Source organism: Populus nigra, chromosome 19, assembly GCF_951802175.1.
Source record: "Populus nigra chromosome 19, ddPopNigr1.1, whole genome shotgun sequence".
Lineage (NCBI taxonomy): Eukaryota > Viridiplantae > Streptophyta > Magnoliopsida > Malpighiales > Salicaceae > Populus > Populus nigra.
The window spans coordinates 4,139,030-4,166,809 of record NC_084870.1 but is presented as its reverse complement, the minus strand read 5'-3'; the positions used below and the strand labels follow the sequence as shown (position 1 = coordinate 4,166,809).

At 33.7% G+C, this 27,780-nt stretch overlaps 4 protein-coding genes across 5 annotated transcripts; 2 read left to right on the top strand and 2 right to left on the bottom strand.

Moving 5' to 3' along the window:
• Nucleotides 1-3,099: 3,099 nt before the first annotated feature.
• Nucleotides 3,100-6,593, top strand: LOC133679138 (uncharacterized). 2 transcript variants are annotated; one of them, XM_062101644.1, is made up of 3 exons: nt 3,100-3,592; nt 3,733-4,290; nt 5,423-6,593. In XM_062101644.1, exons 1-3 carry the CDS (start codon nt 3,215-3,217, stop codon nt 6,410-6,412), a joined length of 1,926 nt encoding a protein of 641 aa, XP_061957628.1. In that variant the 5' UTR covers nt 3,100-3,214; the 3' UTR covers nt 6,413-6,593. The 2 variants fall into 2 exon arrangements, with proteins under 2 accessions (XP_061957628.1, XP_061957627.1); XM_062101643.1 differs by having other exon boundaries at nt 3,101-3,618; nt 3,717-4,290.
• A 3,260-nt stretch (nt 6,594-9,853) lies between these two features.
• Nucleotides 9,854-15,381, bottom strand: LOC133679140 (protein EMSY-LIKE 3). Its single transcript, XM_062101645.1, has 10 exons — nt 14,687-15,381; nt 13,206-13,414; nt 13,001-13,110; nt 12,618-12,870; nt 12,329-12,529; nt 12,191-12,259; nt 11,199-11,441; nt 11,053-11,121; nt 10,878-10,941; nt 9,854-10,192 (listed from the first exon to the last, which is right to left on the bottom strand). Exons 1-10 carry the CDS (start codon nt 14,712-14,714, stop codon nt 10,149-10,151), a joined length of 1,290 nt encoding a protein of 429 aa, XP_061957629.1. The 5' UTR covers nt 14,715-15,381; the 3' UTR covers nt 9,854-10,148.
• A 4,048-nt stretch (nt 15,382-19,429) lies between these two features.
• LOC133680523 (protein SRG1-like) lies at nt 19,430-22,306 on the top strand. The gene is made up of 4 exons (XM_062103524.1): nt 19,430-19,761; nt 21,045-21,292; nt 21,377-21,701; nt 21,894-22,306. Exons 1-4 carry the CDS (start codon nt 19,510-19,512, stop codon nt 22,131-22,133), a joined length of 1,065 nt encoding a protein of 354 aa, XP_061959508.1. The 5' UTR covers nt 19,430-19,509; the 3' UTR covers nt 22,134-22,306.
• A 4,002-nt stretch (nt 22,307-26,308) lies between these two features.
• LOC133679435 (uncharacterized) lies at nt 26,309-27,202 on the bottom strand. Its single transcript, XM_062102035.1, has 2 exons — nt 26,836-27,202; nt 26,309-26,749 (listed from the first exon to the last, which is right to left on the bottom strand). The coding sequence occupies exons 1-2, from the start codon at nt 27,184-27,186 to the stop codon at nt 26,429-26,431; spliced, it is 672 nt and encodes a 223-aa protein (XP_061958019.1). The 5' UTR covers nt 27,187-27,202; the 3' UTR covers nt 26,309-26,428.
• Between the last annotated feature and the right edge of the window lie 578 nt (nt 27,203-27,780).

Here is a 27,780-nt window from a genome sequence, read left to right as displayed (position 1 = left end):
TTGATAAAAGTCTAGATATAAAATATTGTTGATAAAATATTAAACATTAGAAGTTATTGATGAAAAGTTAGAGATTAGAATTGTTGATGAAAAGGTTAGGACCTTAAAATAAATGTATAGGGTGCGAAATTGGCATAATGTGTATTAATATGAAATGAAAGTTTGGGTTGGAAGGAAATGAGTGTTTGAGATTTCCCAGTATAAATGAGACCTTGCCGAAATTTCAGTAGATTTTTATTTTTTTAAAAAAAAAATTCACTCTTAAAGTTGTAACATTTATGAGAAACTAAGTAATTATTGCATGTATTTATGAAGGATGTTACAGCAAAAAATTAAATGAGGATGAAATCAAAACAAAAATCTAATTCAATGGATTATTCTTTTTTAAAAAATCATAACTAAAAAGAACAAGGACCAAATAAAAAGAAAATAGAAGTTTAGGGGCTGACTTGAAAATTAGGTAGTAAGGTGCAAACACCAAGGAAGAGAGAGGAAAGAAAGAAGAAAAAAAAGAAATGGTTTCCGGCAACAAGTTGAGGTTTTTATCAGTGTATACATCACATTTCCATGGAAGAGACACCGAGACGAAGTTGAAGCAACCCCAAAATGGTCTTTTTGACCACTGGAATCAGCCGAACGTGTTGTCCAAAGACAGCAAAGCAGTTGACGCGTTCTCATCACGCGTCAATGTTTTTTTTTAAAAAAAATATTTGGAAAGATCAGAATACTTCTGCCCCACACCAAAAAGATCAATTACAAAAGAACTAAAATACCCTTTGACCATAGGCTTAAGTAAATAAGCTCGAAGGGTAGGTTGGTCTTTTAATTACACTTACAACTCCAAGGATAATATGATAATTTAACCGTGCAAAATAAAATTAAAAAACAAAAATACACCTCCAAAGAAAACAAACAAATTCTCTTTTCAAATGGCATCGTTGTAATTTAACTATATATATAAAAAAGAAAAATCCTTGTCTTGTATTGATTAATCTTAAAATGTCAAAACCGTCTTATTGCAAAGACGGTCATACCCCAATCTTTAGCCCGCACTCTTTTAGTTAGTAACAGTAAGATGGTAAATTCATTGTTTTTCTTCATAATGCATTGTGTCGTGTCTAGGTGAACAGTGAATTCACCATCATTTTATTGTTTTTTTTAAATAATAAATTGTTAGTATTCAAGATAATATCATTATAAAAAGGTTTCTCATTTTAAATTTAAACCTAAAATAGTAACATAAGAAAGAATTCTAAATATTATTTGAGTTGACATCTCAAAAAATCACATTTCCATGGCAGTAGAACAAGATTCTCATTCCCCATCAATGTAAACTTTTATCAAGCAGACAAAATCACCATAGATATGTCTCTTGACCCACGAAAATCACCATGGATATTTTTCTTATTCGACAACATTTTTTATTAACATTTTATAATTAAAAAAAATGATTTTTCTTTTTAAATGTCGTTGTATATGGCATGTGATGATAAGATTTAATGGCTAAATTAAGATTTAAAATATAAGATTTTATTTTATTTATTTTATGTCTTTTCTTTATATTCCTCTCTCAATATTCTCATGAAAAAAGCCTACACACCCCAAAAATAGATTAATCCCAATACACGATCAGAATTTCAAATCTCCAACAACAAGATCCATATTCAAACCGGGTTCGGTTTTGACCCGAGACATGACCCAACCAGCCCCGTTTCTCCAACTCGGATTTCTATTATTTCCTATTATTGTAATTGCACAGCTGGAGCCTTTCACCAACCTTAACAAGACGACAAAAAGGAATGGCATTTATTGAAATTTACACAAACTCCCATGCACAATATGGTACTCTTACCCTTTCCTGTTAGACATCAAAGTCATGAACCGTGTTGCGCGCTCCAAAAGATCAAATCAAACCCTATTAATATATAACATGAGAGCCAGGAGATCGGAGGGTCAAATATATTTGCGTGATCTTATATTAGTCCCTAACCTATTATATACTTTCAATTAAATCCTTTATTTATAAGTTTAACCAATTGCGCCCTTAAGTTATCCAAGAATCCTCAATTAGAACCTTCTCTGTGCAAATTTGTGTAAGTTTTTCCATGTAGAAAACGATGGGAATGAATTGGATTGGAGTGGATTTTTGGTGTGCCACTCTTAACTCAAAATACTTGCAACTATCACCAAGTCCAGGTTTTTTTTTAAAAAATCATTATTAAAAACCATGGAAATCACATTTAAAGAATTGAAAAAAAAATCCATCATAAATAGTAAATAATAAAAATACCAATTTATATTCGAGTTTGATAATGAATCAAGTGAATCTCTTATCAACGCTCACACTTTATCTTGATAGAACTAAATAAATTTCACCTAATTTTACATAACTTGACACCATATCAAGTGTTTGACATCTATTTGTTCAGGCCTGATATTTTTTTTAAATGGATAAAAGATGTGTTGTCAGATCACTTATCTTTTTTAAGGAAACAAACAACGTGTTATCTATATGCTTGGATTTCATCCATCATAAAAAGATGATAAAAGAATCTGGTTATATAATTTTTTTTTAATCTAAAACTCATTTTTTAACATATTTCCACCTACACAACCTCAAGAATACTTTTATAACATTAAAAAACTAATTCTACAACTATAAAAACCTTTAGATTGATTTAAAAACACAAAATCAAGCATAAAAAAACCTCTATGAACCCTAATATATTTTTTCAAGGGGTATAAAAACTCAAAAACACTTTAAAGACATTTATATTATTAAGAGGAACAATTTAATAACAAATTTGATCTTTTTTCTTAACAAAATCGAACCAATCAATACTTTTCTCTCTCCTTTATTATTTTCTAGTGATCCTTTTTTATCTTTTTAGTTTAGGGATTAAAATATAAATAAAATAAAACTTTAAAATAAAAATATAATGTCTTAACTAAAAGGGAAAAAAAAATTGGTCAAAATATTAAGCCTAATTTTCTTTTAAAAAAATTATATTTTTAGACAAGTAAAAAAAATAAAAATACAAATACGAAGTTGTTTTCAATTTTTTTATTTGTTTTTTTAAAAAGAACCCTAGCTGTTTCTTTTGAAAACAAAGGGAGGGACGTGAATATTAGCAGAACAGAATTAGAATAGAAAGATAGAAAAGAAAAGCCAGAGCTTACTACCCTAGATTAGCTCTCCCAATCAAAACCAATCATGGCAATAGAAGAAGAAGGGAAGCACAAGAACCAAAACCAACAAACATGGGGTACGTGGGAAGAACTATTGTTAGCAAGTGCCGTCAAGCGTCATGGTTTCAAGAACTGGGATTCCGTTTCTTTAGAAATTCAAACCAAAACCTCTCTTCCTCTTGTCTTAACCACCCCGGAAAATTGTCAGCAAAAATACCACGACCTCAACCATAGATTCAACACCAACAACAAGCTCCATCACCCTACCCGTAAACCACCGGATTTTCAAGAACAACACGAAAACATTAACACTGCTGGCAACAGTAATACTACCAATAAGCTTGTTAACATTCCCTGGCTTGAAGAACTCCGACAACTCCGTGTAGCGGAGCTGAAACAAGAGGTCCAACGATACGATGTTTCCATCCTGTAAAAAAAAAAATTATTCTCTTTTGATATTTTCTTTTATCTCCTACTACTTATTTTTCTTCCTCAGATCTGAAACAAACATTCATATTTGTTGACAGTACTTTGCAATTGAAGGTGAAGAGATTGGAGGAAGAGCGGGAGAGAAGCGTTCAAGGAGGAGATAGCAATACACAGAAATCAGATCTGAAGGAAGAGAGACCGGAGATCGAGAAGGAACATGAATCAGGGAAACCGGTTTCCGTTTCCGGCGAGGAGTCGGACTGGGAGAACCGATCGGTGAACGAGTCGAATTCGACCGGGACGGGAGGGAAGGGTGGAGGAGAAGATGCGGTGGGGGAATTGGAGAAGCTGGAGCCGGTTCGGAGCGGGTCGGGCGAACCGGATCCGGTTATGAGCGGGTCGAATAGGAGAGAGGTGGAGGAGGGGGGTGGCGGTGGTGGTGATGGAGGGGAGGAGTCGTGTGAGGTGGGTGACTCGGTGAATCAGCTGAGCAGTGAGTCGTTGAGTTCGGGAAGGAAGAGGAAAGGGAGGGAGAGCAAGGAGTTTTCAGTAACAGGCGGTGACGAAACGGTGGTTGTTTGTTCGGTGAAATCTGAGCCGTTGGTTGGGTTCTTAGAGATGATTAGGGCCCACAAAAATGGTTCTCTATTTGAAAGCCTGCTTGAAAACCAGGTACGTGTGGGCTTTTCTTTTACATGATTTTTCTTTTATTTTTTTTATCGTGTTTATTAAATTTCACACACTTATTTGTATTAGCAAATATCGATAGCAATTAAACCATTAGATTTATTGTTTTTCTTTCCTTTTTAATAAATTAATCGATATTAGTGTTTTATTTATTCTTCATATCTTAAGAGGATTCTGGGAAACCTAATTTGTAGCCGTTTCTTGAGGGGGGATTTTGTGAAAGAAGCAAGTTTTGCCGGTCAACAACTAGGACCAGGTGGAATTAAATATTCACGAGTGTTCAGTATTTTGGACCATATATTATTATTTATTTATTTATTTCTAAAAAAACTTATTTTTGGACCGTTTGCTTTCTTGTCTTTTCCCATAACCATATATTCCTTGCTTTTTCCCCTCTCGTCTTCTCTGATCAACTCAATTCTCTCCCAAAAATTAGCCGAAATTCTTTATTAGATAATTCTTAAGCTTTGAACTTGTAGAAAAACAAGAAATCAATGATTTTTCTAAGGTCAAACCTAAGTTCATGCAACGTGAATAGCCCTGTTCTCTTAGTGGGTTGTTATTACATAACTTAGCACCAATCCTCATATTTTATATTATTATATCATTGATAATTCATAACCCACCTTCCTTCAACCGAAACAAACCACTGCCACATTAGCCCTTGGAGTCATCCTTCCCATTCACTCATTATTTTAGAACTCGGACCAGTCCAATGGATTAACCCGAAGCTTGATGGATGAAAATCCTGGTTAACCAATTAAACCTAATCATCAACTTTTAGGTTTTTTTTTCCTATAATTGTTGAACTATTCATTCACCCACTTTTGTTTTTAAGTTTGTAAAACGTTAGCTTTTGGGCCCACAATGTTGTCCCACCTCTAAAACAATTCCCATCCAAAGAAAGATTATCTCTTGGCCCAGTTCAATGATGAGACCATGGGCTCACATGAATTGGGCTTGTGCAATAATTTTTGCCATAGCCACACCTTTGAGGAAAGAACAAAGGTGGGTTAAAACAGCAATGCTTCACGTATGTTCAAGTTTGTGCTTGCAAGTGATATCTTTATATCATTGATAATGCAGTAAACTCATAACAATATGTAATATACTCCAGGAAATGGATGTGTATAAAGACATGATCCGGCAGCATATGGACTTGGAAGCAATACAAACAAAGTTGGAACAAGGTTCCTACTCTTCTTCAAGTCTTTTGTTCTTCCGAGATCTTTTGCTTCTCTTCAACAATGCTTTAGTTTTCTTTCCCAAACACTCTGTTCAATCACTCGCCGCCCATGAACTCCGATCCCTAGTGTCAAATGAAATGAGAAAAGAAACCCACAGCTCTGATTCCTCTGTAATGCCAGAAAATATCCCACCTCAACCGAAAAGCGAACTTGAAAGATCAGATTCATTGCTCGCTAAACACAAGTCTTCAATTCCTGTTATAGTCTGTCGTAAACGTAGTTCAATATCTGTCAAGCCTTCCTCATCTAGCTTAGGGCAAAAGATTGAGCAGCAGCAACAACAAAGCAATGAGAACAAATCGGTTAATGATCTGAAACCGCCTACTGTTGAGCAGGGTTTACTAAAGAAGAAATCTGACGAGAAGCCTGTAACTGGTGCAAGAAGTACACGGAGAGGCAAGAAGAATCTTGCGAAAGGTTCCAGTTCTCCAAGCAAGAAGCAAAATACAAGCCCTGACTCAAAAGCTGTTGTACCCGATAAGCCTGAAACGCCTAAAATCGAAAAGAAGAAAGGTGAGGCATTAACATTGGAGAAGAAAAAAAGCGCAGTTGATTTCCTGAAGAGAATAAAGAAGAATTCTCCTGCAGAGACACCAAAGAAGAATAGTAGAGTGGCTAGTAATGGTGGTGGAGAGCGCAAGAAGGAAGGAAGTGGTGGGAAAGGAGAGACAGGAAAGGATAGAGTGTTGAGGAAAAGTAGTGAGAAAAAACCAGGAAAGCAGGAGAGTAGTCCCGCTAAGAGGAACGTTGGGAGGCCATCAAAGAAGGCAGCAGAGGTGAGTAGGGTTTCAGGAAAGCGTGGGAGGGACATTGGCGGAAAGGAGGCGGCGAAGAAGCCAAGAAAGCGGTCTAGGAGGTAAACATTGGTAATAAATGGCTGCTATGGCTTCTTCTGTATATTATGTAGTGTAGTGTAGTGTTTGACCACTCGATCTGTTAGCGGTTATTTGATCTTTTAGTCACTGTAACATTGTATCAACTCTAATTCTTTTTATACTTAGTATTAGTGGAATTGAAAAGCATAATTTGTTTTTCCACCTATTTTTACTTGCTAGTCATTTACATTTTGTGCCATTCGAGAGTGATCAACGTTTTGTTGAGCAAAAGATCTTAAAAGACTCGGCTTCTTGATTAACTCTTAATGATGATTAGCAAGAACAATAGAAGAGTTGCACTCAAGTCCTCTGTTTAATTTGAATGACTGAACTGATAATTATCCGTTAATGACTTTCCAGATGTTCTTGTACTTAGGACTGCTCTTGCTTGACTCGAATTTCCATGGCAGGAATAGGCATTTTCTAAGAACTGGACTAATTTTCAAAAACGTAGGCAATGTCCCTGAATGTACCGTCAGTTTGAATTATTCCGTTCCTCTCTCCAAAACCTGCTTAAAGAGAATGATGGTGAGAACATCTTCCAAAACAATTGTATGAATAAGAGATTCAATTGTTCAATTGATTTAAAAGAGATCTCTTACCCACGGCCAGCCATCATCCAAATCAGGAACTGTTGAAAGAAAATTTGCTGAAAAGCACGTCCCACATGAACAGTCTGCTTATTTCTGGAGTTGATAGATACTGGAAAAGGAAAAAAACAGCTAAAAATGAAGACGAACAGAGACATGCACAATCTGAGATCAGAGAGAAAAAGGGCAGCAAAAACTTACAGACAATGGGCCAGATCTAAATTTCATGTATGGTGGGTAGAAGGTGAGTGCTTTTAATGCCATCTTGGCGGCTGCAGGCACCATAACTAACTCGGAACATTCTTTTCTTCTCGTACCTATGAATAATGAAGCCATAACAATCAGAATCCAAAGCTCCATTTCTCTGCATAATTCTGTTCCCATCTTCAGAGTTCTGAAACCACAACGAAGGTGGTATTATACTCATGATTCATGGGAAATCTCTGTTTTGGCATAAACTTTCCCTACGAAGTGCGGTGGCAATTTCATTGGACTGTTGAAAATCAAAGCCTCACTTGGCAAACTTGTCGAGCTCAAGAATAAGCTGGTAACAATCCTGCATATACAATTTGCCAAATGTCAACATAAATAAATACGAGGCTCTGGGAACTTGCAAAATGGAAAAACCTCTACATTCCAAGTCTCAAATCCAAACCAAATAAAATGATTAAAGATACTAAGTATATTTTGCAGTGTGGTAACGGTTATTTTTTAAAAACCTTTTTATGTCGAAATGCATGTCAATAATATTTTTTTATTTTTTAAAAATTATTTTTGACATCAGCACATCAAAATGATCTAAAACATACAAACCATTGTAAATTTTAGCAAAAAAAAAAATTTAAAATTTTTTAGGAACGTGGTTTGCACTGCGTTCCCAAACAGTTTCTAAAACATCTAGCGATTTTAATGTGGAACAAGACAAATTCACTATGGATTGTAACGCACAATGTTTCCCTTTTTATTTTCTTTGTTTTTTTTAATCATTCAATTTCTTTTTTTTTTCTCAATTTGATCCTTTTATATGAAGTTGATTTGAGTTTATACTTGATTATTTGTTTCGGTTGGCTTGATATGAGATTCTTGTTATGTTGAGAAAAAGATCCAATGCTAGGTTAATGATCGATTTGGAAAAATAAAATTTAGTTTTATTGATCTAAAAAAATTGAAACTTTAAGATTCAAATTTGAAAGTGAAACAAATATCCATCCTGCATCTTTTTGTCAAATTAGGGAATGAATTGAATTCTTTTTGTCAAATTAAGGAATGAATTGAATGGAGGGAAAAAAGTGACAGGTGCTTGTAACACACACACCAACCAACATGTGAGGAAGATTGTTATATTATGACAACATGTGTGGTTTTTTTTGGGATCTAAAAACGACATTTCTTGGTATCTTTGGAATTGTCTCGGTAGGGAATTCCTTACTCGGTAGTGTCTGATGACGACGGAGCTCCAATAACTCATTCTTCTTTTCTTTCTTTTTCTCTCTTTCCTATCTTATGTCCTCGATTTCTACACTAGACCCTCTCTAAAATAGCAAAGTGAGCTGTCATTTTTTTAATGTTAAATTTGATTTTTATTCTTTTGATTGCTATTTTTAATAATAATTATAGTTTAGTTTTACAAAATTGACGTTTGATAAACCATGAAATGATATTTAAAATCATGAACAAGCAAGACAATGTGAGATAGAAGAAATATTAAAAAAAATGATTGAAGTGCAACATAGAAAGAAGACAATCAATTTTGAATTGCAATAGTTACTCATGATAATTTTTTTTGTTGACCATTTAAATTTTTTTAGTCACTTGACTTATTTTTTTTTCAATTAAGTCCTTTCACATTGAATTAATTTAGAATTAAACTTGATGATTTGTTTCATTTGACTTGATATGAATTTCTTGTGATATCAAGAATAAGTTTTAGCATTGAGTTGAAATTGAAACAAATGTTCATCCCCTTTCTTTTTGCTAAATCATGGAATAAATTAAATGAAAGGAAAAAATTGACAAGTGCTTGTAAAACACGCATCAATATGTGAGGAAAATTGCTATATTGTGACGGCACGTGTGGTTTCTTTCAAGCTCTAAAAGTGACTTTTCTTAATATTTCTGGAATTGTCTTAGCAGAGATTTCTTTACTCGGCAGCTTATGATAACAAGAAAGTTTAAATGTGACTCCACAACTCATTTTTTTTTCTTTCTTTTTCCCTCATATCTCCTCGGTTTCTATGCCTGACTCCCTCTAAAATAGCAAAATGAATTATTATTTTTTAGATCAAATTTAATTAGTCTTTTTTATTGCTATTTTTAACAACAATTATAGTTTAGATTTACAAAATTAACATACGTATCAACTATGAAATGATATTTTAAAATCATCATCAAGAAAAGACAACGTAAGATAGTCCAAAAGTGATCCATATTTTGTGGTGACGCAAAGGTCACTCTCCCACCAAAAGGGGCCAGATGACAGCTGAGGCGCAGGGAGCATCATTGCTTCTTTTTTATCCGCTCTTATTGGTGCCCATAGAATATCACGAGTGGGATATGACAAGGTTTCGTGACTTATCCCACTTCTTGAGCACACTTTAATACTATTCGAGGTTTTTACGAGAGACACTAGGGCACCCAGCTTTTTGCTCAAGATTTGTGTCCACGTTACTTTCCATGAAAAGGTTTTTGTTTATGAACCACACCTTTTTCATAAACACCAAAAAATTATCAAAAATCGATATTTGGCTCATAATCAACAACAAAATCAGAAAGACGGTTCCATTCATTGAGGTGACAGCAAAGAGCAGCGGTCATTTGCAGCAAGCATGAACATAAATTGGCAAAAACAAAAAGAATTTATACATTATAGCACACTAAATACGGATCAATGAACAATGTTACACAATCAAAAAGTGACTATTTTACTGTTATCAAAGAAATTTTCACCTGGCTACAACAATTTGATTCCTACATTAATACCTATCCTACACCAACCAAACCAAGAGCAATTCCATGTTGGGGAAGAATATATAATTCTAGTGAGGATTTATACAAAAAGGTGGACATTCTTCAGAGTCAGATCTGTCTCCCTACCATTGCATGAGTCACTGCTACCCTGTTATCTGGTTCTGTCATCCTCTCTCCAATGCCTGCCCATAACGGCGACCACCCTCATCTGTTTTCAGACAAATTATCACATATGCATTCAACAAACAGGATGAAGTTCTATCCAAGGACTACTACTGGTCTAGTATTATCAAGGATTGCATGCTCATTTTCAACAATATGCAAGCACTAAGAATTTACGACACGGGAATTTTGTCCACTGTTATAGAAATTTTACAACTTATTTGTTTGGTGAAAATAATATTAGTGGTTTCAGAAATGGAATGGGAGAAGTATGCAATTCAAATGTTGTGTAAAGATCAGCTTTGAATGAAGGATTATTGCCTTAACCCTGTGGTAAAAAAAGAATTAGCAACTAAAAAACATAGACGAAGGGGAAATATGTGATTCAAATGTTGTATTATTAAACATACAGTACCCAGGATAGTATATCTGTTCCCAACTACCTCTGCCGAAACAAGATCTTTGAGACAGCCTATGTAAGAAGTTCAAATTTAACCTCAAGAGTGATATGAACAAGAGGGTTATAGAAAATGATGGTCATCTGAATCTAGGGCGGCCAGAAATGCTTCTACTTCTCCAACAAGCAGATGATTATTTATTTTGGAAACTGTTTAGTCATATCATATCAAATAGTTTTTACAAGCACACAACTATTATTCAGTTACCTGAAAACCGACTGGCATGAGGCAAAGTAAGCATGCGAGAAAGTTACAAGATGGTATGATACGTACCACTTTCACCATCAGAAATATCTGCAAGCCTTGAAATTGCATCAACAAGTGCTTGCTCATGATCCTGATTTGAGAAAATTAACTATTCAGATATGCAAATTTGATGATTATGCTGGTGAAAGTGGAAAAGAAATTGGGAACAGGCAAAAGAATCCACCACAGTTTTTTGTCTGACCTTCAATACTTTCTTTGCTTTGTCAATCTCAAGAGGATCAGGATGATTTGCATTGAAGACTCTCTCTACCTGTTCAAATTTACAATTGATTAAATAACCTGTGCAAAAAGTTACACATTTTGAATTCATCAACATTTTTCACTTACTTCTCTGATTAGAGTATCTGTATGAAGAATTTGGATATCATCAGGCACCTTTTTTCCAATCCCATTCTGTGAAGGCAACAAATCTTTCCTGGATTGACCCTTTGTTACCCCTCTACTTCTTCCAGGACCAGGACCACCATCCCGGCCCATTGCCCTATTTATCCCATGCCCTGAACCACCATAATTGCCACGATGAGAAATTCCAGGGTCCTCATCTACCCATTGTATATCACCAGGAGAGATCTGCAAGAAAAAGAATGTCAGTCAATGGAAGTTTAAACAGAAACCACCTCTTTTATTCATGGTCTCAACAGTTGATCCCAAATTGAATATTTGTACCATGCTCCAAAATTGTTTGAACGCTGGATCTACATGATATTTTAATTAATGCGTTTCTACAAAAGGCTTGCATGCTGTCTTTGTAAACCTTGGAGCTTGTTTTTTGGTTCAGAAAGAAACATATATATATATATTTGCTTATAAAATAACTGTCATCCTTCATGCCATTTCATCATACTTTCAGATACATCATTGAGCTACTTCATCAACCTTCTGATATGAGCAATCTTTTGCTTCTTGCAATGTAAGAATCATAAACTAACTACTTCAATGATTGCAATCTTAGGCATAATCCACGACAGTAGAAAAGAAACCAGACAAGTGCAAATATTTGGAATTGCCTTCTCAAAGCAAAGAATTATCCAAGTCAGGGTTAAGCAACTCTAAAGAATTTAATAAAAAGTATTAGTTTAGTACAGCAATTATGAAACACATTCATTCACAATTTGAGGTCTGTTACTCTGGAAACATAATGCAGGTGCAACCTACTTTTCATTTCTTTTTCATCAGTGAAAACAAATCCCACAATATAAAAGCTTTAGGCAATATGGTTTTACAGGGCTAAATTGCAGTTCAAAAGCACAATCCATACAAGAAACAAAACAAGAAAAAAATTAAAATAAAATAACCGATTGACAAAGGAACAGATATACCTCTGACAGATTAACCCATTCCCATGTCTCATTTGCTGTTCCCATATCATATACCAGAGCATGCCGCCCCTAACAATGGTTATAAGTGAGCTACATAACCACTTGAAAAAAAAATCCTAAATCAATAAGCATACATACCTCAATTGGGTTGTAGTCAGTTATAACAGCCTCATAAAAGTGATTATCATCAGGCCACCTAGTTTTGACTCTCTTCCCAATATATTGATCAGCACCTTCAGGAACAGCACCGGAAGATATTCTATTTGCAACTTGCCCTCTTCCAGAAGGACCTGATGATGGGTATGGAATGGACTTCATTGAAGAAGAACCAGGTAAACCCTGAGAAATGGAAAAAAGAAATATTAAGAAATAGACGTATAAATGAGTAGAACTTGCCAGCTTTTGAGTATCAAGAATATTCACTCACAGGTTTTTGCTTCTTGCCCTTGGGTCCTGTTCCCGGTCCACGTTTAGCAGCAGATGAAGATGGCTGGTGTGATGCAGAAACTGCTGGTGGGTGAAATGATGGAGAAGGCCCACCAAAGGACTGAGAAGGTATTGACGATGTCATCTTCTGTTTCTTGCGAGATGCAGAGACAGTAGGACTAGGTATTGGATCATGAACAGCTTGACCTGTAGTGAGCATGCCAGATTGATGCCCACCTGCCTGTCTCCATTCCCTAATGGCATTGCCCAAAATCATACACATTAAATACAAAAAAAAAAAAAAAACCCAATACCTGCTCTGATCAAACAAAAGGGGTTTCATTTGCAAAGTAAAGAAAAGATTGCTTCATCATCCAATCATACCTTATCCTCCGTATTACATCATCTGCATTAACCCGAGCAAGAAGCTCTCGGTGCTCCTCATTAGACAATCTCAACTCCTTTCTAAGCTCTGTTATCAAGCTTTCCTTCTCCTGAAGAAAATAGATATAATGTAGCTGTTAATTTAAACCTGATGGGACAAATTTAAAGTTATTAGAATTCACAAAAATATTATGACAAGAAGTACCCAAGTGATGGCATCAGCTTGTGCTTTAAATGCTCTTAGAACTGAACTGTATGCTTCTTGCTCAAGTTGGTGAATTTGAGTCTCCATATCAGTTTCACCATACATTCTAGGATAAGGGACTGAACCTCCAACTGGTCTTCCATTCCCTGCCACACGACCCCCTCTGGGAATTCTGTTTTGATGTGACGGGGGGAGATCATCATCAGTTCCTGGAATCCAGCAAAGTCAAAAACAGGATTATAAAATGACTTGAAAGAGGCTTTAAATAAGGTATTTAATCATTGAAAGTGCAAGGTCCATGCACAAAGCCTTTCTCACAACTGGAAGCATCACCAACATGAATTCCATGAGGACTGATGCCCTTATTTCTCAAGATTCAAGAATCTTGATAATTTTGGCAGCTTGTGCCTCCAAATGATTTTGTTTGGAATTAGAGAAGATTCATTGAAGATTCATTACCACATTATCACTGAATTGCATTCAGGTTTTCTCTACCATTTAGTATCAAGTTTGTTGAATAAAAAATTCTAAGCTTTGCTTTATAAAACAATCAGTGGCAAGATTTTCAAAAATCAAAGCCCATATTATATTTTATTCATTGACAGCACAAATTCCAGATGAAATTTACATGAAGGGAATTTCCAGAAGATAAAAAGCTCAGGTTTAAAGAAAGATTTGAATAGCAGAGTACTAACATTATAAAAGAAACCCCAAGCTAGGAAACAAAATCCATATTCAAAGTGTAATCAATGGCATGATAGGGTATTCAGCTACTTGCATATCAACAACTGCTAAAAGCTCGCATGTATTTTGAAGTTGATATTCAACAGTGTTCAAAAGCAAACAAAATGCCGATACCAATAATCAAAACAATGCATCATTTTGTTTAATCTCTCTGCAGCACACCCAAACGCTACAGCTCCAAAGGCAGAAAGTTACACTCTTTAAGTTGCTCAAGCTTGCTATTTATAACTAAAGTTTCTAATTTCAACACTCAAAAGAACATTCAAGAACACCCAAAACACTACTGCCCATCACCAAAATCCAACAAACTTCAATTACCAAAGCACAACTTGCGAAAACTATACTTTCAAAAGTACAATTCCCACTTAACTTGAAAAAAATAACACTCCAATACCAATCATAATTACTATCACACCTCACTATTGCCTGAATGATACCAATTCAAACATCAAATAAACCTCAAAAAACAATATGTTTCAAAAACAAATCTCACACTTCCTATCTAAAAAATGCCATCTTTTTCCTCCAAAAAAAAAAAATTAAAAACCAATCAATTTGCAAACACCTCATTAAAACCCAACAGTTTACATATCAAAATTCAAACAAACCCTGACCCTAACCAATAAAAAAAACCCATTATTTAACCCTCCAAGAAACTCACTAGAGATATTTTTTTTTTAACAAAAACCCATATAAAGAAACACAAAAAGGTTTGATCTTTGCAGGTAGAAGCTCACCACTGCTATCGTAAGGTTCGTAATCCATAGCCAGCTTTGATACCCAAAACAAAACTCCTTTAGCTCAGCGCCACCGCAAAACAAGCCCTAAATTTCAAAGCCACTAGTGGGATTTGGCTGCAGAGATTTTTAGAACACTAAATAATTAGCTTAAGAACTGAATACGATGCCGTTTAAGATGCAGAAACTAGAAAGATTTATCATCCTCTTAAGCTGGCGGATAGACTCTGAGCTTACAGACTGTGATTTTGATTATTTTTTTCCCCTTTTTTTTCTCAAAAATTAAAAATTAGAAAAAAAAAAGGGACTTGAAATAAATTATTAAACAGGTGTTATTTAGTTTACAGTGGATTTTGAAATCCGTTAGTGTTTGTTCTCTGTCTTGTAACAAGGAGCCAGCCATGTGCCAGAGGAGAGGACTCTGTGTGTGTTCTTAAGCTGGGGTCCAATAACTTGGGCTTACTGTTTCGTCATAAAAAGAAAACAAACTAACAGATCTTGGTCTGAAATTCTCAGCCCGGATTATGGGATTCTTGGATCTTTAGTTGTTGGAATCTGTAAGCCCATCCCATGATTTATCCATGGTGGATGATGGATGCCATTCACTCCGTTTGTCCAGGCTTCTGTTCCTGTTTTCTAGGTTAAAAATCCAAAAATGGTAGCTTAGAGAAACAAGACCAACAAATTTTTGGTGGAGAAACGTGTACTAGATAGTTCAAAGTCAAGATTCCGTTTGTTTATGTAAAATAACCTGTTTTTTTAGCATATACTAGGTGTCGTTATTTGTCTACATCAATAAAAAATCTATTTAAAAATAATTATTTTATATTTAATTTATATATTTACCATTATTGATTACTCACACCACCATTGAATGAATGGTCTCGTTGTATACTGTTACCAAGAAATTACAAATGTTTGGTATTGTAATATATGTTATTCTTTAAAAATATATATTTTTAATATATTAAAATAATTTTTTGTAGATTTGTTTTTTAATTTTTGATATCAACACTTTATAATTATCAAAAAATAAAAAAAAATTGATGTATTATTTTTTTTTTGCAAATTAAACATACTTGATTAATATATTTTCCGTGATGGCTTCTCCCTTATATATGACCAAATTAATTACAAAAATAACAGTGCGGTCATGACTATGACAATATATAGATATTCAAAATGTGTTTTTCGTCAAAATTACGATTTTTTTTATTATAATTAATAAAAATAAGTGGTTTTTGTACGCTTTATCTTACGTCAAATTGCATCAGCTGAACTCTATTTAAATTGTTGTATAATTGCTAACAATTTTAAAGTGCAAAGGTCAGTAAAGGATGGCTACTTGCTACCTTGCTCACCGATGTTCATTTAATAATCATTTATATATTCGTTTTATTTTGAGTATCGGTGGGCAAGGTCGCAAGTAACCATTCTTCACTGACTTTTGCACACTTTAAAATTATTAACAAGTACACAAGGTAATGGAGTTATTTGATGGAAGAGAGAATATATATATATACACTTCATGTTTAAAAGAGTTAGATGCCGAGTGATAATCTAACATGCATAGGTTGAGTAGAATGTTAAACCTAGGCCATGTTTGTTTCTCGGAATTCATTTTCCGGGAAACCACTTTCCAAACTTTTCTGTGTTTGTTTGCCACTAGGAAAGTTGGTCAACGGAAAACACTTTCCGGTCAACGGAAAACACTTTCTAGTCAACGGAAACACTTTTCTGTCAACGGAAAACACTTTCCAGTCAAAGAAAAATTTGGTTTGGTTTCTAGGAAAGTGTTTGTTTTCCGGAAAGTGGTTTCCGGGAAACCACTTTCCAAACTTTCATGTGTTTGTTTGCCATTGGAAAAGTTGGTCAACATTATTTTAATAAACTTGAAAAAATAAAACATTAATAAGTTATTTTCCAGCTCATTTTCCATAACATAACCAAACACTGGAAAGTGTTTTCCAACTCATTTTCCATTACACTACCAAACATCGGAAAATACTTTCCCGGAATTCACTTTCCTGGAATTCACTTTCCCAGGAATTCACTTTCCAAAAGGAAACTACTTTCCTGCAAACAAACGGGGCCCTAAATGATATGAGTTTAGTTTTCTTCCAAACCCAATATTTGAGTTTAATTTCATAATGAGTCTATATAGATATGAGTTTGACAAGTAAGCAGATCCAACATCTTTAAGTTTAGCTACATGTTAAGTTTAAGTACGTTGTGCTGAGCCCATATACATATGAGTTTTGCAAATAACCAGACCTAACATTCTTGGATTCACCTATATGTTGAGTCCAAATATGTGTGGATCTGGCAAGTTGTCAGACCCGACATGCTTAGGTTCAACTACGTGTTGAGCACAAATACATGTGAGTTTGATGAGTTGTCAAACCCAACATCATTGGATTTGACTTCATGTTGAGCTCGAGTATATTTTGGTATGACAAGCTGCCAGACCCAACGTCTTTGGGTTCAATCATACACTAAACTCAAGTACATGTAGGTCTAGCAAGATGTTACACTTAACATGTTTGGGTTCAGCTACATGTTAAGCCTCGAGTACATGCGGGTGTGACAAGTTGCTAGACCCAACATCATTGCGTTTAAATACGTGTTGAGCCCGAGTATATGTGAGTTTGACGAGTTGTCACACCCAACATCATTAAATTCAGCTACATGTTGAGCTCGAGTACATTTAGGTTTGATGAGTTGCTAGACTCAACATCCTTAAGTTCAGCTTTGTGCTGAACCTAAGTACATGTGAGTTTAGCAAGATCTCAGACCTAATATGTTTGGGTTCTGTTACATGCTGAGCCCGAGTATACGTGGACGTGACAAGTTACTAGACCCAACATCATTCGATTTAGCTACATGTTGAGCATGAGTACATTTGGGTCTAATGAGTTGCCAGACCCAACACCCTTAGTTTATCCACGTACTGGGCCCAAATACATATCAGTCTGGTGACCTGCCAGACCCAATATCATCGGGTTTAACTACTTGCTGAGCCTAAATACATATGGGTTTAGCAAGTTTTAAAACCTAATATCATTGGGGTCAACTACATGCTGAGTCCAAATACATATGGGTCTGGAGAGTTATTAGATCCACCACCTTTGGGTTTAACCACGCGTTGAGTCCAAATACATGTGGATTTGGCAAGCTACTAAACCCAATAACCCTGGGTTTAACCATGTGCTGAGCCTAAGTAAATGTGGGTCTGGCGAGCAGACATACCTAATATCCTTGGGTTTATCTATATGCTAAGCCCAATTACATGTGGGTCTGACGAGCTGTCAGACCCAATATTCCTGGGTTCACTGCATATTGAGCTCAAATACATGTGGGTTTGACAAACCTTTCAGACTTATTACCCTTGAGTTTGACATCATTTCAAGTCCAAGTATGAAACTGACGATCATTGTAGGTCTCATGTTGGGTCATGAGACTTTATTTGTTTATTCTTACAGCTCTTAATATAAAATGTTAAAAGTCAAGAATAATTATCTTCCTACACCTCCTAAGTGTTTAAGTCTCCTAAGAGCCTATCATATTTCCATCAATATTAATATTGTGTAAGGAATATTTATCTCTCATTAATACTATTAGAAAAAAATAACACTTCAACCTCTCTATTCAAGTAACTTGATAAGATTCAGAGGCTATATGCAACCTCTGAACCACTCAAGTAAAGGGTTCATAATTTTTATTATCTAAATACAATTTAACAAAAAAAAAAAATTATACTCTTGTTATTAAAATTTAAAGCTCATTTTTTATTTATTGCAATTCCTTATTAAAAATCACTAACTTTATTATCAGAGAATTCTTAAACCTTACAAAAAATGATTGTTTTGCAGGTATTAGACTGTCTACCACCAACCATCAACTTAGTGAACTCTGAAGAAAGGAATATTGACATGAACATGTAATTATTCATTATTCAAACACTCAAAAATCTTATTCTTGAACATATTGAATTTTAGAACATCATCATTATTAAATCAAAAAAGACAATTCTCTAATTTTCAATGGTGAAATGAGTAATCTGAACTAAATAGTTTAAGCTCCTAGAGATTTGTTTCTGCTATTGAAGATACCTTCTTCTTCTTCTTCTTATTATCATTATTATTATTATTATCATTATTATCTTAAACTAGAAAATTAAAATTCAGTAAAAGAGGTTTAATTGTTGAATCGATTTATTACACTAATATTTGATTTCGTGAACTAAAATGTAAAAAAATAAAAACACATCTAAAATTTCTATTTAAAGCCTTAAAAAAAAGTAACAACAAGTAAGAAAATAAAAAAAAATCTAACAAAATAAAGTAAACAGATTATCGAAAATCTCTACTTAGAGCCTAAAAAATATAAGAAAAAAGGTACATTAAAAACGATTGGAGGAAGACTACCAATAAAGCAGCCTCAAACCTAAGAGATATTATAGAAAAAATAACTAGTCTAGATATTCATTTTTTTTTTCTATTTCCAAAGTATTAAGCCCCCACACACAGAGAGAGTACTGTTATAAATTGAATGAATGATATAGTTGTATAGTACTGTTATGAAGGAAATTGATGACACCCAATATTAATTAATGGATGGTCAACGCAATTGATCAAGTGCTGGTTAATTAATTAATAGATTAATATATTTTTTTCCGTGGTCGCTTCTCCCTTGTGTATAAAGGTACTATCTCTTTAGCCTCAAAGTATGAATCTAGATCTTGCTAAATATCAGTTCTTACTTGATCCAGCAGCAACACAAATCATTTTGTTCACTATCTGAGAATTGAGTTTGGAAAGATAATGGGCCTGGAACCAAAGAATCTTGAATCTTCTATCCCTGTTCCGAGTGTACAGGAGCTTGCCAGCCTGAAACTTGAGACCGTGCCATCTAGATACACAAGAGACGACATGGACAGCATCATCGGCACCGTTCCCTCCGACAAAACTCTCCGTGTGCCGTCGATTGATATGGCCAAGCTGGTCGATTCAGAGTCTCAAGAGACAGAGCTTCAAAAGTTTCATGCTGCTTGCAAAGAATGGGGCATATTTCAGGTAACGTAAAACTAGGCAATTAATATACAAGTTCTAACATGCATGAGCAGTGTGTATATTCAAACATGTTGCACACTCCAGCATGTGAGTTATTTCCCTTCCTTTTACCGACCAATCATAGCTTTTAATTTATTTTTTTTATTTCATGAACGTGGATATTGTTTTAATGAAAAGTGAAAATAAAGTGATATATACAGCACCGGAAGGAGGAATATTATTGAATCCGAGCTTGAGACAAGAGGTGGGAGAGAACACATATTGGATAATTTGTTCTCTTCTTAAACTATCTGGTTCTTTAGCTTGTTGTAATCCAAGTTCGATGTTCTTACTGGAGAGAGCATATATGGTACCAAATCCAAGGGAGGGAGATGCAACTATTGCCTTCATTTTCAAATACAAATAAAAATTTCATCCACGAACTATCCTGAAAACTATAAAACTTGAGTTTTATCTGACTTGTGTGAACGATCTCAACATTGTAGATTTGTAGTGATATGCAAAATGTGTTTTTCGTCATTAAGCTCCATTGTCAAAATTACTATATGATTGTAATTAATAATTTGCCTTATGAAATAACTGCTCTTAATTTAAACTCTTTATCTCAAGTCAAATTGCATCGATTGAAATCTATTACCTACTTGTCAACAATTTGAAGTGTTCAAAAGTCAGCAAAGGATAGCTTTGAACCATGTACTTGTAAAATTAAGCTAATGTGAGTGATGTCTGCAGTGCTGACTAAATTTACTGACAATTTCGATAGCAAATGGTCAAAGTTCGATTTGTTTTACTGTTCTTGCCCAGCTGGAAAACGTTGAAGAAAGGCTGAAGAAGCATTACAAGAATAATTTGTCTGTAGTATGACTTTAAAGGATGTTGATGTTAACTTCAAGTCGTGATGAACAAGGAACACCGATGTTCAAAATAAATAAACAAAATCTTAAAAATTGAATCTCGTGCTTGAATATCTTGAAAGTGATCTATCTTATAATGGTTACATAATTATTAAGTGTTTATATTAGATCTATGAAGGCAAATCTCTCATTTTTCAATGGTCAGATAAGAAAGTAATCGAACTAAATAGTTAGTTAAGGCTGATGGAGATTTGATTTTTCTCTCAAGAGATACGGCTGATGCCACTAGCCTCTAAAGATAAGGTTTATTATTATTATTATTATTATTAATTGAGTCTTGATCAACTAGAAAAGTGTTGTTATACATAACCTAACAAAGTAATATACCGTATAAAAAAAAAGTTCTCTGTACGTAATGATATGATTTTGCAGTTAATAAACCATGGAGTTTCAGACGAATCACTGAGAAACATGAACAAGCAAACTCAAGAGTTCTTTGACCTTCCCTTAAAAGAGAAGAAACGCTGGGCACATAAACCAGGAAGCCTTGAAGGCTATGGTCAAGCATTTGTGACCTCAGAAGAACAAAAGCTTGAATGGAGTGACATGATTTTCCTCAAAGCTCTTCCCATTGAAGACAGAAACCTTGAAATCTGGCCCGAAAACCCTCCAAAATTCAGGTACTAGCAACTAATTAGCATCACCAAGTTACTGCTGTTGACTGTCATGATGATTAACTAAACAAAGTACATTTTGTCTATCAGGGAATCCTTGGACAGGTATTCTCAAGACATGAGGCAAATTGCTGTTGCCTTAACAAGATTCATGGCCATGGGGCTTGGGATTGAGAGTCAAGAGCTCTACGATGCTTATGAAGAAGGACAATATCAAATAAGGATGAATTACTACCCACCTTGTCCTCAACCTGAAAGAGTTATGGGGCTAACCCCACATGTTGACATCCCTGGCTTCGCTCTTTTGCTTGACTGTGGAGATACACCTGGATTGCAGGTTCTAAAGGATGATCATTGGATTTTTGTTGAACCTTTAGATGGTGCCATTGTTGTAAACATGGGGCAGATCACAGAGGTGAGTAAATAATTATACTAGGTGTTCATGTGAGTAAAATATTTCATATCAACTGAAGAAAAAGGAAAGTGGGGGTATTTGAGCAGTTTGTTCAAGTTATAATAAATAATTATACTAGATTTTTTTTTCGAGTTGTGCTCTAATGAATTGATTATAAGATGTGTAGTTGGATAATTTAATTGAAAAATGCAGATATTAAGCAATGGGCTATACAAAGCACCAGAGCATAGAGCTGTGGTAAACAAATCAAAGGAGAGACGATCCATAGTTTCCTTCTGCTATCCTAACTTATCTTTCAAAGTTGGTCCTGCCAAAGAACTAATTAAGCTCGGAAGTCCACCTTTATACAAGACTGTCACCGTGCAAGAGTATATCGGATGCTTCTTCAATCGAAAGCTGGAGGTTCCGTTCATCGATGCCATGAAAATCTAATGGCTTACACAGACAGAACTGTGCTTTGAATAAACAAGCTGCCCTACCCTACAAATTCTCAATTTCTCATAACTTTATGTTGAACGATATATGATTAGTATCTACTTCTAATATTGAGATGTATATACCTCATATATCATCCAATAAAAAGTTTATAATTTTTGTTTTTTAAATATTTATATTTTTATTCTCAAAATATTTATTATATAAAAACAAGAATAAATACTCTTGTTTTTAAAATTAAAAACTAATTCTTTTATTTAATGTAACTTTTTACTAAAAGTTATTAATTTAATTATCCGAGGGTCCTTAATTAAAACTCATCAAAATAAATTGTTTTGCAGATTTTAATTTTTTTTATTACCAACTATTAATTTAATTCGTGAAATCTGGAAAAGAAAATATTAATATAAATATGTGATTATCTATTCTCCAAACACTTAAAAATTTTATTCTTGAGTATATTGGATTTTGAAATATTATTAAATAAAGGGGGAACAACTTGCATAATAATTAAAAATATGTTTCTTTTATAAGTGATTTTCAACATATATATATACATATATATATATATATATATACATATATATATATATATATATACATATATATATATATACATATATACATATATATATATATATATATATATATATATATATATATATATATATATATATATATATATATATATATATATATATATATATATGAAGAAAGGGGAAGAGGAAGGTTAATCTTGGCTTCCCTTCCCCTCTCCTTCCCGTCATAATATTTATATTCAGACCTAAAATCTGAATATAAAAAATCAATAAGGAAGCATGGTCAACCCCTCGACTCACCTATATTAATTTTCTTTGGTATAGGATTAAAGGATTACAAACGTTTTGCTAGATAATTGAAAGATAGTCTCGGGTTTGAAATTCCGAGCCTCGTAAGCTACCTTGACATTAGATATATTTTTGAGTTTTGCCTCCTTAGACTTATGAATCCGAGCTATGCTGCATGTCAGAATATTTTTTTTTAATTAGTAAAAATAGACTCTGGTGACACCAGCATCTTTTAAGAAAGTTTTTTTAAAATAGGGCTCGAGGAATAAACCCAACCGAGAAGAAAGAACAGGGATCATGCAAAAAAAAAAAAAAAACCAGTTAAAAACAACAAAATTAAGATTTCAGCCGATCAAAATTAAAAGAACAAAATTAAAAAGAATAATAAAAAAAAGTGATCAATGCCAACCTAACTGAGCATGTCAAATATACAAGCCAAGTCATGAGACTAAGATAAGAAAATAAAAAAAATCAAGTCGAATTCCAAATAAATTCAGCATCGAATGACAAGATTGAAAAGATAATCAATTACAAAAAACAAAACAAAAAAAACCAAGCAAATAAAGCTCTGTTATTCGGATCATGTGAATAAAACAATCGAATAGAAGGCAAACTAGAAAACAACACGTAGCTCAATTCCAAAACAATTCAACATTGAAAGACATAGTATAAAAAATATTAAAATTTTAAAAGAGTGACCCTAAAATATCAAGCCAATCTAAGTCAACTTACAAAACCTGCGATTTATGGGATGGGATCAAGATGAACGAATAAAAAGAAAATCAAAGAAAATCATGAAACGTACTATTAAGAAAACCTAACTTTGAATGATGGAACCAAAAAATAAAATTAATTCTCAACCAATACAATATTAAAAGATAAAATCAAGAAAAAAATCCATTTAGAAAACTTACAAAAATAAATCCAATAAATAAAAAGATCCAAGACAACCATGTCATTTTAAAAATTTGAAAAACATCAAATAGAAGGAAGATAAAGAAAAAATGAAACCTAATCACAAATGATATAAATTTTAAATAATAAAACTAAAACAAATTAGCTTAAAAAAATAATAAACCAAGCAAACTCGGATGAACCTTTTAAACTTAAGCTAATATCTCACACTCACAACTCATTAAATCCTAGACCCAAACTGAATCAAGAAGCTTAATTTTCAAACAATTTAATATTGATTAACCAAAAGTATATCCAATAAAGAACACCAAATAAAAAAACCCGAGAAAACCTAAGTCATTTTCAAAATTAGTGAAAAATTATACCAAAAGAAAATAAATAAAAATAACAGAGCCTAGTTTCCAATTAAATAAATATTGAAAGATGAAACTTAAAAAACACGAGCTTAAAGAAAAAAAGAAAACAAAACCAAGTAAACTCGATTGAACCTCCCTAAAATGGGTTAATCTCTAAAACCCAAAGCTCATGAAAACGTAGACTCGGGCTTAGTCAATAAGCTCAGTTCCAACTAATCTAATGTTGAATAATGAAATAAAAAATATCAATTTAAAATATCTATGAAAGCAAAAAAAAAAATAGTATTAAGAAAAAAAATGATCAAATTTGATAGGAAAAAAAAAAACTTAAGGAGGCTGAAATTAAAAAAAAAAGTAAAAATTTATCTCAAACAAAACAAATAGCAATCAAAAGAATGAGAACTAAATTTAAAAAATTAATAAACTAAAGGAGAATGAAATTGAAAAAGAATTTTAATTTTATAAATTATTTTAAAAAAATTATTTTAAATATTGAAGGATGGAATAGAAAAGGTATTATCAATGTAGAGAATTAGCCAAAAAACCAAATGAAGAATGACAAATAAAACGACACGAAAATGCTTTTTTATGGAAAACAAATAAATAAAAACAATGGAACCAAAATCCAATTGAATAATTGTTGAATAATAAAAATGAAAAAAAATAGCTTTAACAAAGAAAAATAAAAAACCAAACAAACCTGACACAAATCTCCTAAACTGGTCTAATCTCTGAAACTCGCAACCCATGAAATATTGGGCCAGGATTAAACCAAAAAGCTTAATTCCCAATAAATTTCATGTTGAAGGATAAAATTATGAAAAAAAAATATCAATTTAAAAAAACTTGCAAATTTAATAAAACTTAACAATCATTATAACATGGATCAAATTTGATAAGGAAAAAAAACACAAGGAGGATGAAATTGTAAAAAAAGAAGAAGATCCCAAACAAAATAAATAGTAATAAAAAAGGGGATCAAATTTGAAAGAGAAAAGGTAGAAGAGGGTGAAATTGAAAAAAAATATAATTTTATAAATTATTCAAAATGAAAGAAATAGTAATAAAAAAAACATAAGTCAAATGTTTAGGAAAAAAAATTAAAGGGGCTAGCTTGAAATTTTGGAGGGGTTGATGTTGAATTTAAGGTTCGAGAGAGAGATGAAGAGGGAAGAAAAAAATGGTCGTCAACGCCAAACTGGAGGTGTGTTTAACACACGCGTCATCCTTTCAGGTAAGGGGTTTTAAGACCTTTCAAACGTCAATGTGAAAATTGGTGTTTGGTAACCAAACAACATTGCACATATCGTCCACTTGTTGGCGCGTATATAGGACACATCAACAAAGTTTTTTAAAAAATATTAAAAATTTATTAAAATATAAAAATATTTGAGTTAACTTGACATTAACAAAAAAAAACCACGATAAAAAAAACCAAAACACCTTGAAGGACATAAAAGCCCAGAGGTAATTAAATAATTTAATTGTGATAAAAAAAATATAAAGGACATAAAACCCTTTAGACATAAAAATCATTTACCCCTGAACAATTTGAAAATGAAAAAAACTCAAGTTTTTTTTGTTAATTATTCTAAAAAAATGAAAAGTAATTTACCCCCGAAACAATTTGAAAATGGCATTGAATCATAGTAAAATGATCATTCTACCCCTAATTCCGAGGTTATTTTTTTAGCCAAGAAAAAATTTGTCATAATATTAATTCAATGACCAACAGGACAACTCAAATCAAATTAAAAGATATTTTAATATTAAAAGTATTAAGATATTATTAATATTTTTTTAATAAAAAAAAATTAAAATTGCAAATGAATTAACTTGATGTAACCTGGCAGACTCACTAGCATGATTGGCCACTCCATAATGTTAATCTTTCCACTGCGTATTCAATCTCATTATTGAAGCAATAGCATTTTGCACACAAAGAGTACGAGAAAAAAGAAAATCAGATAGCTTGTTAAAACAACAATAGCAACAAACAGAACAATAAAAGGACAAGAGAACATGTTCAAATGTTCTATAGAAAAATGTGAATCTACAAACGGAAGCACTCAATACAACAAACAAGTCCAAAAGGCCATATATTTTTTCACTTCTCCCTATATTTATCTCTTAGGAAAAATGTCACGGTTCTAATGTAAATATACCTTCTTATATGGCTTCGCAAATGACTTAGCTAGAAACCAGCCCATCCAGCAGGTTGAGTAGCTGGCTTGCTCACCGTAATCTTATAACCACCTACGCTCACTTCAGTATTGGACACTGGAATTTGGGAGCTGGTGGCTGGGACAGCTGTAAAATTCTCTGATCCGAAACCCCAGGAATCAAAATCGGATGTTAATTCAGCAGCCTGCTTATTCTGGTGTGCATTTCTGGTTCTAACAGACTGTGGACTGTTGCCTTTTGAAAGATGCTGCTTCTGTGACTTCTTATCATCTGCAAATGCTTGCCATGGCTTTGTCTCTAGGCTTAGGGTACTCCAGTCAGATTTTTCTTGCTGTGATGGGAATAAATAAAGAAAAAGACATGGACAGACAGTCTCTGTAGCAAATACAGTGGTGAAAACATCAATGAAAATAATACCAGAGGACTTGCAGATGGTTGAATTCTAGGTGAGGCTTGGTATTTATTTGGTGAGGGAGTTCTAGCAGCTAGAGTTTGCTTGAGCTCCTGTATCTCCTGTCTCTGGGATCGACAAATGGCAGAAAGCTTTTCAAATTTCGAAGTTATTTCAGCCTTCTCAGAGTTTACCTGCTTCAGCTGCTCTTTAAGCTTCTCTATTTCAGCCTCTAACGCTTCTTCCTTCCCCCCTTTGTCACGACTAACTCTAGAGCTGAGCTTATTGCTATCAAATTCAGTAACAAAAGTATTAAAAGCCTCATCTTGAAATAAACACGTGGCAGCTGGTTTTGATGCTTTGATCAGCCTTTCCATGCCTGTTTCTTCCTGAGAAAAGGTTAATTCAAAGCCATTGGAATCCTTGGGCACATGTGATATATTACGCACATTCCTCCTGCCAGCAACATGGGTCTGTACATTTTCCTGCTTAGCCGGACTAGTATTTTTGGGAAAACTGTAATTCTCTGGGTGACTCCTCTCTTGTTTTGTGTTATGTATAGATTCTTCATCGAAGTTAGGTCTGCTCTTGTCTTCGACTAACAGTGAGTCCTTTGCGAGCTGCGTTGACCAGAAAGCACCAAGCTGTCACCCACCTCCCCCAACCCTATACAGGTGGAGGTGGTGGACTTCTTTGAGGCATTGGAGGTGACCTATTTGCAGTTTTTGCAATACCTAATAAATAAATCATTTCCACATTCTAAAAAATGTAAAAACACCTTTGTACCTCCATTGATAATGAAAATACCAATGAATCACTTGAAAAAAACCATTTTACCTCAGAGCTTAGTCTTCTAGGTTGATTTGGTGAAGGATAAAATCATCAAGTCATTTGGAAAAGCTAGCTAGGAGCAATGCTATAAAATCAGTTATGATTAAGAGTTATTGATATGACCCAAGAAAGTATTGAAT